The sequence below is a fragment of the Pseudoliparis swirei genome, chromosome 20 (genome assembly GCF_029220125.1).
Source record: "Pseudoliparis swirei isolate HS2019 ecotype Mariana Trench chromosome 20, NWPU_hadal_v1, whole genome shotgun sequence".
Taxonomy (NCBI): Eukaryota; Metazoa; Chordata; class Actinopteri; order Perciformes; family Liparidae; genus Pseudoliparis; species Pseudoliparis swirei.
In genome coordinates, this window is record NC_079407.1 from 3567616 (window position 1) to 3584906 (window position 17291).

General features: G+C 47.0%; 1 protein-coding gene across 3 annotated transcripts in view; it reads left to right on the forward strand.

Annotated features, from left to right (window-relative positions):
- Positions 1-16796, forward strand: part of pik3cb (phosphatidylinositol-4,5-bisphosphate 3-kinase, catalytic subunit beta) — a 36579-nt gene extending 19783 nt beyond the window's left edge. For 2 of the 3 annotated variants that reach the window (XM_056440760.1, XM_056440761.1), the window contains 20 exons: positions 906-1135; positions 3479-3661; positions 4613-4780; positions 6856-6945; positions 7356-7610; positions 7742-7838; positions 8171-8301; positions 8507-8557; positions 9289-9477; positions 10257-10378; positions 10653-10796; positions 10921-11020; positions 11404-11600; positions 11702-11811; positions 11993-12071; positions 13207-13374; positions 13480-13603; positions 13716-13861; positions 14346-14478; positions 14964-16796. In XM_056440760.1, the coding sequence (XP_056296735.1) occupies positions 906-1135; positions 3479-3661; positions 4613-4780; positions 6856-6945; positions 7356-7610; positions 7742-7838; positions 8171-8301; positions 8507-8557; positions 9289-9477; positions 10257-10378; positions 10653-10796; positions 10921-11020; positions 11404-11600; positions 11702-11811; positions 11993-12071; positions 13207-13374; positions 13480-13603; positions 13716-13861; positions 14346-14478; positions 14964-15101 (2855 nt within the window). In that variant the 3' untranslated portion in view covers positions 15102-16796. Of the gene's footprint in view, positions 1-905; positions 1136-3113; positions 3267-3478; positions 3662-4612; positions 4781-6855; positions 6946-7355; positions 7611-7741; positions 7839-8170; positions 8302-8506; positions 8558-9288; positions 9478-10256; positions 10379-10652; positions 10797-10920; positions 11021-11403; positions 11601-11701; positions 11812-11992; positions 12072-13206; positions 13375-13479; positions 13604-13715; positions 13862-14345; positions 14479-14963 lie in introns of those variants that run through there. The other variant, XM_056440762.1, reaches the window with a different exon arrangement.
- The last annotated feature ends 495 nt before the right edge of the window (positions 16797-17291 follow it).

Genomic DNA, 17291 nt, shown 5'->3' on the forward strand with positions numbered 1-17291 from the left:
TCAGCCCTCTTCTGACGGAGTTATCCAGGATTATGGAAGTCCCTCGGTCGCGGCAGACCTCTTCAGAGGGAGAGATCGCGGCTCTGAGTCTAATTGAAGGAGGCTCGGACGATATTGATATTCTCCCCTCCTGGCTCCACTTAGGGCGGGCATTATCTTTAGAAGAAAAGAAAAAAGGCTTTTGTCGGAGTAAAGTTGTGATTTCAAAAGGAACCTCACAGGCACATCTGGATAGTCACACACACACACACACCTGACCTTGTGCAGAGTGCTGTAACAAACTACGACACACTCACACGGCCAACCATGCTTTTTAGTTTTTTTTCTTCCCCTCCAGAAATACAATCGCCTATACCGGCTTCCACACTCGCACAATGCAGCTAATGTGGTCCAGAGCCCGTCTTTGAATGCTGAGGGTCACAGGAATGTTAAATGTTGTTTTCATTATCAAGAGACTGTTGTGCAACGCCCTTTGATTTAAAAAAAGAGACTGAGACCAAAGCAGGGAGCAGAGCGATGAAGGCTGATCCACCCGTCTCATCTGAATACTCGGAGGCTCTGCCTTTAAACCCGTGAGTCACACATTCGGTGCCGCTCGGTGCCGGCGTCTGGCATCGAGTGCCGCACGGCTGTTTGAATCCGCAGGCTTTAGCTGGCTTTTCAAAATATGCAAAATCATGCACACTCGAATATGCAGCTTCCCCACTTGACAGCACTTTGAACTTCTCCATGTTCGTGTTCACGCGTTGAAACTAAACGGATGTATTCAGGATGCCTGTTTCTTAAGACGGGATTATTATTATTTTATGACATTGAGTTCTCATAACGGGAAGACTTCTCCTCACGACGCGTCCTTATATTTACGGCACAGCTGTAACGACCTCCCTTTCCCTCTCCGCCGCCAGGCCTCCACGAACTCGATGCCATAAAGGACCAGGAGGTGAAGGATTTCCGCAGCAAGATGTTTCGCCTCAGTGAAGAGAGGATGCAACGGGTCCAGATGATGACGTGCACGGAGTGGCTGCAGGCCTGCTTCTCCCCGCAGCTGGAGCCGCCGGCGGGCGCCGCCATCACCAACGGGCTCAACGACCGGCCGGCCGACCTGAAGATCATCATCCACTTCGACCAGTCTCAGGTGAGGCTCTGGAGTGTGTGACTTATTTACGGATATAGATTGAGAATAATCGTTTGAAAAACCGCAGACCGTTTGGCGACTGTCGAGTCCAAGTCGTCTGACGTGGAACGCAGCACTTACAGGGCGTTGCATGGCGTCCGCAAATGTTTGTATCATAAATATTTTATCGGCTGAAAACGGGCAACAAAGTTTTAAATCAATAAAAATCAGGACCACAACCAGTGGAAGCTATTGAGACGCAATAAAAATCATCAATAGCTGGCGCGTTGAGGAATTGCATCCGTTCATTTCTTCGATGTGAAGTTTGCAGAAAAATCCTCAAATCAGAAAATACCATAAACCTAATGTTGTTTGAGATAAAGATGTAACGGCTGCAATGAAAGTTCACCGTCTGCTTCCTGTTCCAGACTTCCAGAACCATCATTTCTATATGGAAAATGTTCCGGAGGGAAGAACCACACAGGAGGATTTCTCTCTCCCCTTGATTTAATTATGAATTTGAATCATTCAAATGTAATGGTGGAGAATATACCGCTCCAGCTCGCGTGGAAAGGGCCAGTTGATTTGGTTTTCGAGCATCTGATGGGGAAGCCTCCCGGGAATCTTCCCGTCAGAGGTTTTTAACCCGGCACGTCCGACGGGGGCGAGCGGCGCCCGCCGGACAGCCGGAACACGGAGGAGAGATTGTATATCTCGTCTGGCCTGTAAACGCCTCGCGGTTCCCCGGGAAAGAGATGGAAAACAAAGCTGCTCAGCCCCGATGAAAAAGATGAAATATAAACCAATATATGATAAGAACTAAATGCTCTTTACTCCCACCGCGTCTGAGGACTCGGGTCATGTGAGGTTATCTCCATTTGCCTTCCAGTAAATTGTACAAACACAACAAACTCTTTAAAAGATGCATAAATGAAACATGATCGATTCCTTATTGTTTAATGACTACATTTAATATTACGGGTAATGGCACTTAGATGCATTAGTTTATGCTTGTAGTTCTGGGTAGAAAGCTAATTTCCCCACACACACTACATGCAAGATGAGGCCGAGAAGACGCGCACAAAACCACCTTGTTTGAGCAGCGAGAGACGCCATGTGACTCCACCAGCGCACGGCCGCCTCTCTTTTTATTTATTTCTGTCTCTCTGCACACAGGTGGCAGCTCCACAGTGGTCATGTGACCGAGCCCGACTGTAGCAAGTCATGTGACGACACTTTAAATGGGTCAAAACCATCAGCGAAATGATGCCATCCTCCCGGACACACACACACACACACACACACACACACACACACACTAGTAGCACGACAGCTCAAGGGATCCGAGCACTAATTAAAATTAACTTCCTTTTGTTCGCTGCTGCTTCTCTAAACTCTCCTTCCATCTTTCTTTGTGTCTCCGTCGCCTCGGTGATATAAAAAATTATATATATTTATGAAACCGATGTTCTTGTCCCTCCAGACCTGTGTGTGTGTGTGTGTGTGTGTGTCAAAGACAGGCCATCTGTGCCACAGCACTCAGGTGGACATTGGCAGGAAATCTCATTTGGGAAGTGGGACACAATAAGCCACGACATAGACGGGAAGTGTGGTGTGAAAATGACCAGTGTTGTTTGGGTTATCCGTTGTAATTGTTCTCTCGGTCTCTCCATCCTCATCTTCAGCTTCTGAACGATGTTCAGAAAGGTGATGTGTGTTCACGACCTCCCGGTGCTGTTGGCTTCGTGGTTCCACCGTAACGCAACCGAGTCATGGCCTTTATTTGTTCATTATTAACGGATGACTATTTTTATTATTACCCCCCCCCGCCAGGAAATTATAATTCCCTCTCAGGTATGAGATCAGTGCTGAGCTATAAATAGGAGGAAGCGTATTAGTCTGGCTGAGAGCCATCTGTGGAGGACTCTCTCTCTCTCTCACACACACACACACACACATATTTTTAGAGCAAACTGGTTTGAGTTCATTCAGCCACAAACGCACACATCCATCAATCTCTTCTCTCTTTTTCTCTCGTCTCGATCTCTGAACCCGTCGGGGGCGGATGAGCCTCTGGGAGCGAGGAGGCATATTTCTGGTGCTTCAGTGTAGCCGGCGGTATACTGCTGACTACAAACCTAAAACTATTCAGGTGCCAAAATCTGGTCTTATGTCCTCCAAAAAACTAGAATTATATTTCTAAACGTCTGTTTCTGTCCATAAACCATCTTTATAAACATTCATCTTCATTAGACGTGATCCAGCAGCCTTCTTTTGTCGTCCAGATTTCATCGAAAATCGGTTGAAGGAACTCACTGTTCTGGTTTCTCTATCCCCCCCTCCTCCACCGTTTTGGTCTTGCAGGACTCGGCCAGTCTGAAGGTGCCGACGTCCTGCGTCCCCTCTGAGCTGATGGAGATGGCCCTGAAGAAGTGGCTGACCACCCACGGGCCCGAGGAGGAGGAGGCGTGGCGGGGTCAGTACGTGCTGAGGGTCAGCCACTGTCTGGAGTTCCTCTGCGGAGACCAGCCGCTGATCGAGTACAAGGTCAGTGCCCCCCCCCCCCCCCCCCGTGGACTCGGTCAGGTGTGAGTAACTTGGGTCATGTCAGGAAATGGAAGAGCTAGTCCTCCATTAAATAAAAGCTTAAATATCTACAGCGTGGTTTGCACAACTATTGTAGGTCTGAGGGAGTCTCATATTTTAATATGCGAGTGACAAAACGGCTGTTTTAAGTCTCCTAGAAGACATTAAGCAAATATTAATGTGCTGTTTGCTCAATCATCGTATTTTTGTAGCGATGCGGATGACATACTCCTGTGTTTACAGTACGGACGTTTGTGTTTTTGCTAAAGAGTGTTTCCGAAAAAAGATTCCCTCAACCAATATTATGGCTACTCAGAGCCTCGGGCACAATTTAAATAAACACACAAGTGAGGGAACCACCGGAGTCCCCTCCTTCTCTCTGAGCTCCATCTACCCGTGTTTGACGAAGGCATTAGCCATGTGGGGAGTTTTTGGTTGCGATGGAAGGAGGCGTTATAAACTTATTGACACAAGGGGCATCGCACAAAGGAGGCAGGATTACCCCCCCCCCCCCCCCCGCTGGCAGCACATCGTGGGTCGGAGCAGGTAAAGCGTCTACGTGGGCGAGCAGCGGCTGTAAGCGGAGAGGTCTGTAAATAGAGGGTCGGTGTAACGTCGGCGAACGACAAAGGACGACGTTTAATGGCTTTTGTTGCGGCCTCGCCGTGTAAACATGTGTGGGCTTCGATCGGGTGGTTGCGTAACAACGTATTTGAAATGGGATGGGTCTGTGTGCGTGTTCATTGGATCCTTTGAGGAGCTGTGCACTCACACGCTATGGCTTAATTAATCTCCTTTCTCCACTCATAGTGCAGCCTCAGGATGACAGAGGGAAAAGCTTGTTGTGTGTGTGAGAGCTTGAATATGCACACAGCTAATATTATCTCCCCCTCCCCCCCATCTTGTGTGCAGTACATCCGCACGTGCATGCAGGCCAAGGAGTCCCCGCACCTCACCCTGGTCCACACCAGCACCGTCCAGGCCATGTTCGACAAGGAGATCTCCACCATCGGCGCTGTGGTCGGCCGCAAGTCCTCCAACCCGCCTCTACCGCTGCCTCCCAAGAGAAGGGTCCCCGCGGTGAGTCAGGCGCGACGCTCTCGTGTTCTCTAGATAACGGTCGCTTAATACCCGCCGGAGCTCTCGTTTCACCCGACCGGTAAAAGAAAGCTGCGCAGACGAGTGACTCACCTGCACTGAACGCGGCAGGTGTGGAGGCTCAGCGAGTAAACAAGCACCTGGCAGCTGCCACCTGTCTCTTTTATGAGCTCCGGTTCTCGCTGCGTCGGGCCGATGCCCTGCCAGCCGGACTGTCTGAAAACATTGCGAGCTCCTCGCTGCCGTCAGGTGCACAGTGACATCGCTCCTCGGTGCTTGTGTGTGTGTATGTCTGTGTGTCCACATTTTAAATGTCAGGTTGAATTTAATTGGCCTTCAAAGTCTCCCGGGGTTTTTAAATTGCCCGGTGACATGCTGACGGTCATTACGCGGTGGTGGAAAATCTGTAAATAGCTCAGGTGTAAATCCTCATATCATGGATTATAATAACAATAACGGGTGAACTGTTGGCAAGCGTTCGTTCTGTGCAGAGCAACACAGTGGCAACATATAATCTCTCTTTTCCAAGCCTTAAAAAACAATTTATAAGCTTTATCTGTTGCACTTATTTGCCATCTGCGCTCTCCCTGGGTTTGCTTTCAGAGGGCCACAGTGGGAGCCGCTATTATACTTTAGTTATTTTGCAAATATGTATTTTGGTTTATTTACTTATGTTTAATGGTCTTTTTTGAGTTGGAAGGAAGACTTTTATGCCAGCTGTTCAACGGATGCCATCAGTTATTAGCAAAGATAAATGCAAATACAAATATAGAGATTACAGATTTATGGAGGGATGACTTCTCTGCGAAAGTGTCAATACTTGTGTATCAGGATTTCTAATCAATTCTGTCCTCTATAATATATAATGTATGTATTTATATATGCATACATATATATATATAATTATTTGTATATATATAAAATATATAAATATTTTATAGACAGTTTTTTATATATATATTTATATATATAATATCTCTACTATCTCATATATATATATTATATAAATATATATATCAATTTTATTTATATACAGGACTGTCTCAGAAAATTAGAATATTGTGATAAAGTTCTTTACTTTCTTCTACAACAAAAAAAAAAAAAAAAATGTTGCATTCTATTCTCATTTTAAATCAACTATTTATTATTGCTATTCTTCTTTTATTATTGCTGATTGCACAGCTTAACAAGAAAAAAAAAATATACTCTCTAAAAATTAATCTAATATGAAAAAAATAATATACTCAATAATAAACAAATCATGAACTGTCTACTAACAAACACTCAAACACACCTGCAAGGTTTTTTGAGGACAAACACTCACTCAGCTGTAATTTATTTTTTTTTTATTTCTGAGTTTTAAGCTGTTTTTTTATGAGATTGGATTTAAAAAAGAATAAGAAGCTTAAATAATAATAATCAAATAAAAAAACAAAAATTTGTGTGATTTGTTTTTTTTTTGATTATTACAGTACAAATTAAAAAATATTTTCTTTTTTCTCTATATATATTAGATAGCTATTTATATTTATTTATATATATAGATATTTATTTATATATATATGTACATTTATAAATTTGTATATATAATATATATATCTAACAAAAATATATAATTTCTCCACTATCTCATATATATATATGAGACGGTAGATATATACGTTTCCCTGTTTGAACAAATTTTCATGTCAGTGCGGCCAATCCCACGCACCTTTCCCGCTAGCACGCAAACGCCAACGTGCCGCGTCACGTCCACACGCACAAAGGGGGAGGCGTCAAACGGCAGGAAGTGCGCTCGTCGGTCACGTTCACGGACCCCACGTGTCACGTGGCGCTGGTTTTCCTGCCAACTGCTGACCCTCGCAAATCCACTTGGCTTCACATCAGAATGACCTGCCTGACCTCTCACATTGTTTGTTTGTCTTTTCTGTGCGTGCGCAGGGAACTGTGTGAAGAAGGGCCCGTGTTGTGCAGTACATATTTTCACAGCGGCGTTATGTTAATACCGCTCACTCACTCCAAGCCTCGCTTCCTCTTCTCTCTCCTTCCCTCTGCAGCAAGTACAGACGTGTGTGTGGGACGTGTCCAGCCCGTTCAAGATAGTCCTCGTGAACGGCAGCAAGGTGAACGCCGAGGAGACGGCCAAGGTAAAACGCTTTACATGCGTCACTGCACACGGGGAGCACCATGCATGTTACTTCTTACATCTTACTGATTTAAATACAACGGTGTCCATTTCTTATCATTAACTTTGAATGTGTGTTTAAGGTTAATTCATGTGTTGTTCCTATATTTGAGAGCGTTGATCTCCTGTGAAGAGAGGAAAGTGCCTGTTGTCCCTTTGGATTGGAGCGCTGTCTCTTTAAGAGAGGGGTGTGTGAAGGGCAGGTGCGGTAAGCAGGCTGAAGACAACACAACGTGTGCTTGTTTTAACCGGGAACTTGTTAAATAAAAGTAAAAAAACAGAAGAAGGGTGCAACACACACACACAGAAAACCTGCATGCAAAGTTAAAAGTCTTCTTTTTTTTAAATGCATGTTGTGACTTTCCCCGCCAGGTCCAGGTGAGGGCGGGGCTCTTCCACGGCACGGAGCTGCTCTGCAAGCCGGCGGTGAGCAGCGAGAGCAGCGGCCGCTCGGACCACACGTGGAAAGACAGCACGCTGGAGTTCGACCTCTCCGTCTGCGACCTGCCGCGCATGACCCGCCTCTGCTTCGCCATCTACGCCATCATGGACAAGGTCAAGAAGCAGAAGTCCACCAAAAACGCCCACATAAACAAGTACCAGACCATCCGCAAAGCCGGGAAAGTGGTAAGAAAACGGCTCGACCCGAGGGCCCTAAAGAGTAATGAAGGCCTCTTCGCTCGCCGCTGTCTTTACTATATCATTACATCGTTGATAAATGATTAATTCTGTTTTGTTTCTGCCCTGTGTGCATGCAGCACTACCCGATAGCGTGGGTCAACACCATGGTGTTTGACTACAAAGGCCAGCTGAAGACCGGAGACATCATCCTGCACTGCTGGTCGTCCTTTCCTGGTATATAACTCTTACATCTGCTCGTCAGGGTTCGGCACTTTAACTCATTTTAGGTCATTTTCATATTTGAGTACTCATTTAATTAGTGTAACTCGTAAAAAAAGAGCTGTTTCTCTCACTCATCTTCACTCTTTTGGTTGTTGTTTTCCGAGATGGGGAGCTTGTGTTTCGACTCGACACGCAGCCTCATCTCTCCTCAAGCGAAACAGAGCGATTACTCATAATATACGTAGAGAATACTGATGTCTGAATGGAGTACTCAAATACTCGTGCGCATCCCTCCTTCTAATGCAATTAAACCAGACTGCATGTGTATCTTTGTGCGTCCCCAGATGAACTTGAAGAGATGCTGAACCCCATCGGAACCATCCAGACCAACCCGTACACCGAGAACGCCACGGCGCTGCACATCAACTTCCCAGAGTACTCGCCGCACTCCATCGTCTTCCCGCCCTTCGACAAGGTCAGACGGCGATCGCTGCGTTTGTCCCACTTTTATTTGTTGTTTGCCAGCATGCGGATAAAGGAACCCGTGCGATGCACACGGGCGACTCATCTGCAGCTTTGTGATGAAGTGCCGTCCGTTGGCACGAGAGGATCGGGGCGTGCTCGCCTGACGCGCCGGATCTGTTCGCTCATGCGGGTGTTTTTCTGTTTTTTGTGTGCAGATTTTGGAGAAAGCTGCAGAGATCGCCAGAGCAAGTGACTGCGTATCCATGGTGAGTGCTCAAGCTTTTTAATGCCGTCGGATGCGAACACAAGAAGAGAACAGGAGGAAAGGAAAGTGATGAGCATGTTTCAAGTTGGCCGGTAACAAATGCTGCATTGTTTCTCTCTGTCTCCCCCTCTCTCTCACACACACCCCCACACCTCTAAACAGACACACACCATCGGTGTAGCATTATCTCGCACCGCCAGTTTCCATGGAAACCCATTGTTATCACTTTGGCAGGGTGTAGCTGCCGAATTATTTCAGTCCCCTTCAAAAGTGCAGACTAATCAGATCGCTGGCGTGTTTTCCTGTCGCGCCGCGGCCCTTGGCCAAAAGCCTGCTCCTGGGTGTGTTTCAGCCGCTTACGTAATCCCGTGTCGGGGAGAGGGCATGCCTGAACTCACTCCTTCTTTCTTTCTTTTTTATGCGAGTTGTGTGGGTGTGTGTGTGTAAGGACGGAGTGGACTAGCACCGACTATTACTCAGTGTTTACTTTTCTCTATTCGTCGATGTGCGTCAGTGACGGCTCGTCTAAAGTGATTCCTCTGTAAAGAAAGTTCAAAGTGTTGTCAGACCGTCAACCTTGTTTTACACCATGACAGCCTTGACCTGCATTTAGTTCGATGCAGAGCTTGCTTTGATACGCTGCTGCCCCCTTGTGGTTATTTCTGGTCACTGCTCATCGCGTCCTCCCTCGTCTCCTTCCTCCTCCTCCTCCTTCCTCGTCGTCTCTCGCAGGGTCGCGGCGGGAAGAAGTTCCACATCGAGCTGAAGGAGATCATGGAGCGCGACCCGCTCTCCCAGCTGTGCGAGAACGAGAAGGATCTGATCTGGACGCTGCGCTACGACTGCAGAGAGAACTTCCCCCAGTCGCTGCCCAAGCTGCTGCTCTCCGTCAAGTGGAGCAAACACGAGGACATGGCGCAGGTCGGTGTGCATGAATACAAGTTAAAGTAATTTAATTTCACATTATTACAGGCTAAAAAGAACACGTCATCTGTAAAATGACAGTGCTTGAGTTTCATTTTAAAAGTGAGAAGTGTTTAAAACAAGGGGCAAATGCTTTATCGTCGATGCATTTTAAAGATTTAATTTTCTTTTTTACTTTAAAACCTTTTAACTCGTACTTAAACGTCTTCTTATAAACATAGCCTGCTCATTAAATCAATCAATATAGACCCGTTTGAGCTCAATGCAATTATAATATGAATTAGTTTGCAGTTCCATTCTTTTGTATAATGTTGACATGATGGTTTTATATCTGTATTTGATTTTATTGCAGTTAAACTTCTCTCTATCAGATTTGACTTCATCAAACTTTAGAATACACAAATATTCAAATATTGTTTCTAACTAAAACCGTCTCTCTCTCCGTGAAACTAATGAGCTCATTACAACTCAATGTAGAACTGTGATAAACCAACTGCTCCGCATAGAGTGTGTGTGTGTGTACTTCACACCTGCATGTTCCGTTCTTGCCTGCAGCCAGGTGTGTGTGCTTTTGAAAAGTACACAACGTGTGATGCACAAACTGTGACCGCTATTATTATTACTGTTGGATTAAATGAGCGGCCATGTGGGTGATCCCAAGGCTTCTCCAACTGTTATAACAAAGGCTTTATTCACCGAGCCACACGAGGACGATGGGGCTCTGTTTAAATGCCTGGGTATCGGTTTCTGAGTGTGTGTGTGTGTGTGTGTCTCAGCTCCAGGCCCTTCTTCAGGTCTGGCCCAAACTGAGTCCCAGAGACGCTCTGGAGCTCCTGGACTTTAACTACCCTGACCAGTATGTCAGAGAGTATGCAGTGGGCTGTCTGCGTGACATGAGGTACAGAGATGCTCCGCCCACACGTGATTATTTATTCTTTTCTTTTCACATAACACACCGGCCTTCCCTGTTGGTCTTTGTCTCGTAGCCAAGCGCTTGTGTAATCCTCTCCACGGTGTTGCATTTCTTTGTGGTCTTATTTTGTTATCCGTTACTGTGTGTGTGTGTGTGTGTGTGTGTGTGTGTGTGTGTGTGTGTGTGTGTGTGTGTGTGTGTGTGTGTGAATCAGTTGATCCTTTTCCTGAAGAGAGATAATGACCCCCCCTCTCCCCAGTGAAGAGGAGCTGTCTCAGTACTTGCTACAGTTGGTGCAGGTGTTGCGCTACGAGCCGTACTACGACTGCGCCCTGACCCACTTCCTGCTGGAGCGCGCCCAGGGGAATCGCAAGATAGGACACTTCCTCTTCTGGCACCTGCGGTGTGTGTACCGACTTAAAATTGCATTAGCGGGGAAAGGGAGAGGGAGTTTGTGAGAGAGAGAGGCGCCTCCTCCCGGTTTGGGTCGCCAGAGGTTTTCATGACTGTTCTGCCGCCCCCTACAGGTCGGAGATCCACATGCCGGCTGTTTCGGTCCAGTTCGCCCTCATCCTGGAGGCCTACTGCAGAGGCAGCATCCCTCATATTGAGATTCTAAAGAAACAGGTAGGACACACTCCTGTTTGCCTCCTCGGTTCCTTCGCTTTGCTTCTGACTGTGCTAGAACGGTGCATCGTTGACTCCCGGCGGGACTAGGTTTGTGGTATTTTGGGCTCGTCACTGCGACAACGGCGCTGACCTCTGACCTTCCCCCCCTGCGCTGTCCACTCTGACAGCTTCCTCCTACTTCCTCATCGTTTGCGCGTGGCCTTTGAACATTGCTGACAGTCTGTAAAAAGGAGACTGAGCGGGGGGGAATAATCTGTCGACTCATCGGTGCCTCTTATGTGTTGTTGTTTCACTGGGGATTCTGTGTGTCGTAAAGTGAGCTTTAAAAGGCCCCATTAAATATGAATGTCTTCTCCTAAGTGTTGCTCTGGCGGTTCCAGGTGGAAGCCCTGAGCAAGCTGAAGTCGGTGAACGAGCTCATCAAGCTGGGAAGCCTCAAGACCGCTCGGAGTAAGACCAAGGAGGCCATGTTGACCAAAGAGGCCATGATGACGTGTCTGAGGCAGAGCGGCTACTCGGAGACGCTGTCGGACCTTCACTCTCCTCTGAACCCCAGCATCCTGCTGTCGGGCATCAAGTAAGACGACTCTGACTCGCACTTCCATACGCGGTGGACCTCTGTTTCGCCGTGCATCATCCCCCCGTTCTCTCTCTCTCTCTTCTCGCTCTCCCCGTCAGTGTGGAGAGGTGTCGGTACATGGACTCCAAGATGAAGCCACTCTGGATTGTTTACAACAACAAGCTGCTGGGCGGAGACACGCTGGGAATCATCTTCAAGAACGGAGACGGTAGGAATCAAAGATTGAGGGTGGTGGGGGGGGGCGATTTGGGAGGGAGGGAGAGAATAAAAGAGGGTGGGAGGAGGATGTTGGGAAGGTGAAATCTCTTGAAACCTTCAACTAAAATAGTCTAACATTTTAAATGCTCGATATTTTCTTGTGAACTTAAGAGAATTTTTCTTTTTTCTAGACCTGAGGCAAGACATGTTGACCCTCCAGATTTTGAGGTTGATGGATCTGCTGTGGAAAGAGGAGAATCTGGATCTCAGGTGTGTGTGTGTGTGTGTGTGTGTACGGACAGGCATTGTCAAGCTTGTTTGTTCCTGCTCTCGGTGGGGAAGGGGAAGCTCCAGGGGGGGGCGCAGCAGAGGGGACGCACTAAATCACCCCATGCTAGTTTGACCTCCAACCCTTATACACCCTCGACACACACACGCACATAATATCTGCATTACATCCTAATCACATCCACACTTTCACGAACCCCTTTTCTCGCTCCGTCATGCGCCGACACATCTGGAGCCGAGCCTTGGTGGGGGGGCTTGTTTTGACAGTTGAGCTTGAGGCACGGCGCTTCAGATTACAGGGACACGGGTTCAGAGTTGGAACGCGGTGACGGGAGAGAGAGGGGGGGGGGGAGAGAATGTAACGAACCCGCTAAGATGTGGCGGACGTGAGCTTATTTTCGCGATCTCTCGCCGGTGCGTTTCACCGCACGCGTCGTCTGTCCGTCTTCTTTCTTTTCTCCAAACTCGACACCCATTGTAGTTGAGTGAGACGAGGCATTTGGTTTCCATGAGTCAAACTGCTCATTGAATCTCGAAGGCGAACCAGCTTTGAGCGTTGGGTTCAGAGTCGGATATGTAACCAAAGATTTTCCCAGGTCGCGCAATTCTGCATTTACCGCCATCTAGTGGAGAGAAAAAAGAAACAATAGAAATCCACGCGCATGAGGAGATGATAATCTACTCACTTAATCACTGTGTGTCCTCAACGACAGTTTTAATGTCTTAATCTCGTAAATGCGTCCGACTGGATCCACAGCCACGCACACAACGCCACATTTCCACTGACTGCTGGTCAAATGACCCAAATCAGGTTTTTAAGGATCTTGTTTTTGGGGGAACGTAGGAATGAAATTAACAAAAATCCGGAACGGCACGTGATGTTTATTCCATTGTGTTCCAAGTGTCTACAAAATGTGAAATGGGCTATTTGAAGAAGAAAAGTCATTTAAATCTGTATTAATTGAAACATTAACAGCATACATAGACACTGATTAATAAAATTAAAAAGAATAATACTAATACATTCAGTGCTTAACTGCTGGGCGGCCACAAGGAGCGCTCCATTTGTTTAGATCATCACGTGTTCTACATTCTACGTTGTGTGTTTTACACCCAGAATCGTACCGTACGGTTGCCTAGCAACGGGCGACCGCTCGGGGCTGATCGAGGTGGTCTCGTCCGCCGACACGATCGCCAACATCCAGCTGACCAGCAGCAACGTGGCGGCGGCGGCCGCCTTCAACAAGGACGCCCTGCTGAACTGGCTCAAGGAGAGGAACACCGGGTGAGACGCCGGTTCCCAACGGCAACGGAAAACGACCACCGAGGTTTCTCAGGAAGGAAAATGTGCTTAAATGCATCCTCTACGTGTGTGTGTGTGTGTTGCCAGGGATGCTCTTGAGCGAGCCATCGAGGAGTTCACTCTGTCATGTGCAGGCTACTGTGTAGCCACCTACGTCCTGGGCATCGGAGACCGCCACAGCGACAACATCATGGTCCGCAGCACCGGACAGGTTGGACCCGCCGTTTCCTCTGTACAAAATGACCCGGTCGTCACTAGTCGTTGTTTTTTCCCCCTTGTGTCTTCGCCGCTCACTGATCTTGCCCCCTCTCTCGTCTCGTCAGCTCTTCCACATCGACTTCGGTCACATCCTGGGCAACTTCAAGTCCAAGTTCGGCATCAAGAGGGAGCGGGTACCGTTTATCCTGACGCACGACTTCATCCACGTCATCCAGCAGGGCAAGACCGGATACACCGAGAAATTTGGCAGGTTCGTTCCACTTTTATCTGATTTAATTGATTGATGCCTGAGCCTCTCCTGCCCACTGCTGGTGGGAGGAGGTACTGCACCAACTGACTCGCACAACCAGTGGTTTGCGTCCCTCCACGAGTCTCCCTTCTTTTTCTGCTCTCCCTGCAAATTAACATTGAAAAAATTAGATGAGAAAGTACCAAAATCCGTTAGATGGAGACATCGTGAGCTCAGAATGCTTTTACACCAAACAAGATACTTCATCTCTAAAATTAAAAAAACGATGTGCTTTTTAAGAAAAGACGAGCCAATATTTGTGTATTTTTTTTCTTTCTCATGTCTAATTTGTTTGTTGAGCAGAAGAGTCAATTAGTGCAGTGCACTCTCCCTCCAGCAGGGGGCAGTAGAACCTCAGGCACTCATGACCATCACTGAGGAAAGATCTCACACACACACACACACTGCCCCTTATTTTATTTTAAATATGTGTCTGTTCTTGCAGTTTCCGTCTGTACTGTGAGGAAGCCTATCTGATCCTGAGGAAGAACGGGAACCTCTTCATCACCCTGTTTGCCCTCATGCTGACCGCTGGCCTACCCGAGCTCACCTCCGTCAAAGACATCCAGTACTTAAAGGTACACACACACACACTGATAATGACATCACAGGACGTCTTCAGTCTGCATTTATTCTGCATCTCTTCAGCTTCATCCCTCTGTCTCTCTGTCTCTCTCTGCCTGTCTGTCTATGTCTCTCTCTCTCTCTGTCGGTGTCTCTCTTTCTTTTTCTCTGTCTGTCTCCCTCTCTGTCTCGCTGTCTTTCTCTCTGTCGCTTTCTCTCTCTATGAAAGTATCTCGAGACCTTTCACCTGCTGTTTTACAACAAAAACTAAAATGTTATTTATTCTCACTAAATTAATATGTTACTAACTAATCCAGTACTTCATACTATGAGATACTGAAATATATATAGAATATAAGTTAAAATGTATACAAATGAAAAATAATGTCTGGAAATCATGTGGACATGATGGATCCTCGTATTTAACCGAGTCTCTTCTCTTTTATTTCAATTGTATAAGTAGTTAGCTGCAAATATCTAATATCCTCCTCCTCCTCAGGACTCTCTGGCTCTGGGTAAAACCGACGAGGATGCGCTGAAGCAGTTCCGCCAGAAGTTCGACGAGGCGCTGAGAGAAAGTTGGACAACCAAAGTCAACTGGATGGCCCACAATGTGGCCAAAGACAACCGCTCCTAGAGCAGCTTGACACCACTCAGGGGGTCCTGGGGGGTCCCAAGAGGGCCCAAGAGGACCCAGGAGGACTCGCTGAAGTGAGCGTACGAGTGCGCCGCAGAGGAGCCCGGTGTGTCGGCCACCCTCATCTGAAGAAGGGAATCTAGCCGGAACATACCAAACGCGAGCAGAGCCCCCCCTCTCCTCCCTCTCTCACGCTCTGAGCCACGCCCGCCTCCTCGCCTCGCTGCTGCATGGCGCCTCCTGACAACAAGCACACAAAAACAATCCCAGCTTCACGGTCTCGTGACATTTCGGTGGAATCACGGTGGGTGAAAGTCGTTTTGCACGTTTTGCACAGGCACGGCAACAGGCAGCCAAAGGAAGGGAACTGAAGCATCCACTCTGCGCACACACACACGCACGCACACACACACACACACACACACACACTAATATGAACGAGCGGCCCCCACGGAGCGGGGCTGACGACACCAAAAATAATAATCACGTTTTGGGGTGGAAGACTTTTGTCCGACGGACTTGAAACCGGGGCTTGTGTGGACTCTGAGGGGGCGCTTGGTTAGACCACGCCCCCAGAACTGCTTCAAGTACAGCAGAGCGAGTAGGTGGGTGGAAAAGACGAACACCGCCCCCCCCCCCCCCCCCCCATGTCTTAAAGCGATGTGCACACCGCCCACAAGAAGTGCGTCTCACCGCCCCTCGCTCCCGCTGCCTCAGTGTGCCTCAAAACTGCGGGAAGATTGTATTTTTTTTGTATATATTTTTATTATTTTTTGCTATTTAAGAATTTTATCGCGTGGCTTCTCACGTGCTACTCTACTAGTCCACAGAGGAAACTTGTGTCGGGGAAATAATAATGGCGAGAGAAGGATCGACTCCCGGAGCCCCTTTTTAATCGGGCCGCTGTTTGAATCTCGCTCATTTTGAACACTGGCAATGTTCAGACGGAAAGAACATTTCAAAAACGGTCTTTTAATGGACTAAACACTTTATTTTGTAGTGTATTTTATTTTGGAAAACGTGCATTGTTCCTTTTCAACGTTTTCAAATCGAGAGCATTATTGGACAACGTGTTACCGCCTGTGAGTTATCGCTCGCCGACTCGTCTTAAGGTCCACAGAGGACGTGGTGGGCCTTATTTTTATTTTTTTAAAGCGCCGTCCCACCCCTGAGGAGTAACCGATGCTTTTCTCTCTTCTTTTTTTAAGATGTTAGGACCAAAAGAAAAGAAAAAACAACCCCAAAAAAAGCGATCGTTTCATCGTTCACATTGTTTTTAATTATCTGCGTCTGAATCGAATGTGAAATCATGTGCCGCTCTCTTTTTAAGTGTATTTGTTTTTATACGAGCAGGTGTGGGCGGGGTCAGGGGTCGGCGTGGGCGGGGTTTTACCAGGAGGGACATTACACTGCGATGCAAAAAGCTACTTCCTCGTCTCGACATACGATGCTCCTCAGCATCCGCATCTGTGTTTTGATTTTTCGTGCAATATCCGAGTATATGAACCATATCCTGTCGTACAGAACGATAACGGTGGTGTGCGCGTTGCAGCTGGACTTCGCACCGCCGGCCTTCAAAGAGTCAAAAAGTCTCAGACACTGGATATTGTCAAATGTACAGGCTTTTATTGTTTTGCTGGTTTTTGTTTTGTTTTCATAGGAGTTTTTATTAAAGTTATTTTCCACCTTGCTGCATTCACGCCTGTCGTCCGTTTCTTTGCACGTCGCATCTTCTATTTCTTTTAATCTGGAAGAAAACAGTCGTAAATGCAGATGTGTTTTTAAGACTTTAACCCTCCTGTTACCTTTCGGGTCAATTTGACCCCATTCAATGTTTAATGTCGGTGTTCTTTCGGGTCAATCTGACCCCAGGCTGTTTTTCACTGTCAAACATATAAGAAATATCAACTTTTTTATATATTTAAAGGGCTATTTAGGTAGTCAACAAACACAAAGTACCTCACACTTAAACTTGGGAAACAATATTAATTCTAATAATTGTCTGGAGGTTTTAATTGCTGGGGTCAAATTGACCCCAAGTGTCAAATATGTTAGTAAAGGTAACAGGAGGGTTAAGTATGTGTATTTGATTTTCCATCAAAGGAAATGTCAACACGCAGAAGCAACTCACGACTTCGGTCTCGATGTGGATCTTGATGTCGCTTATTTCCGGTCGGACCACCGTTTTCC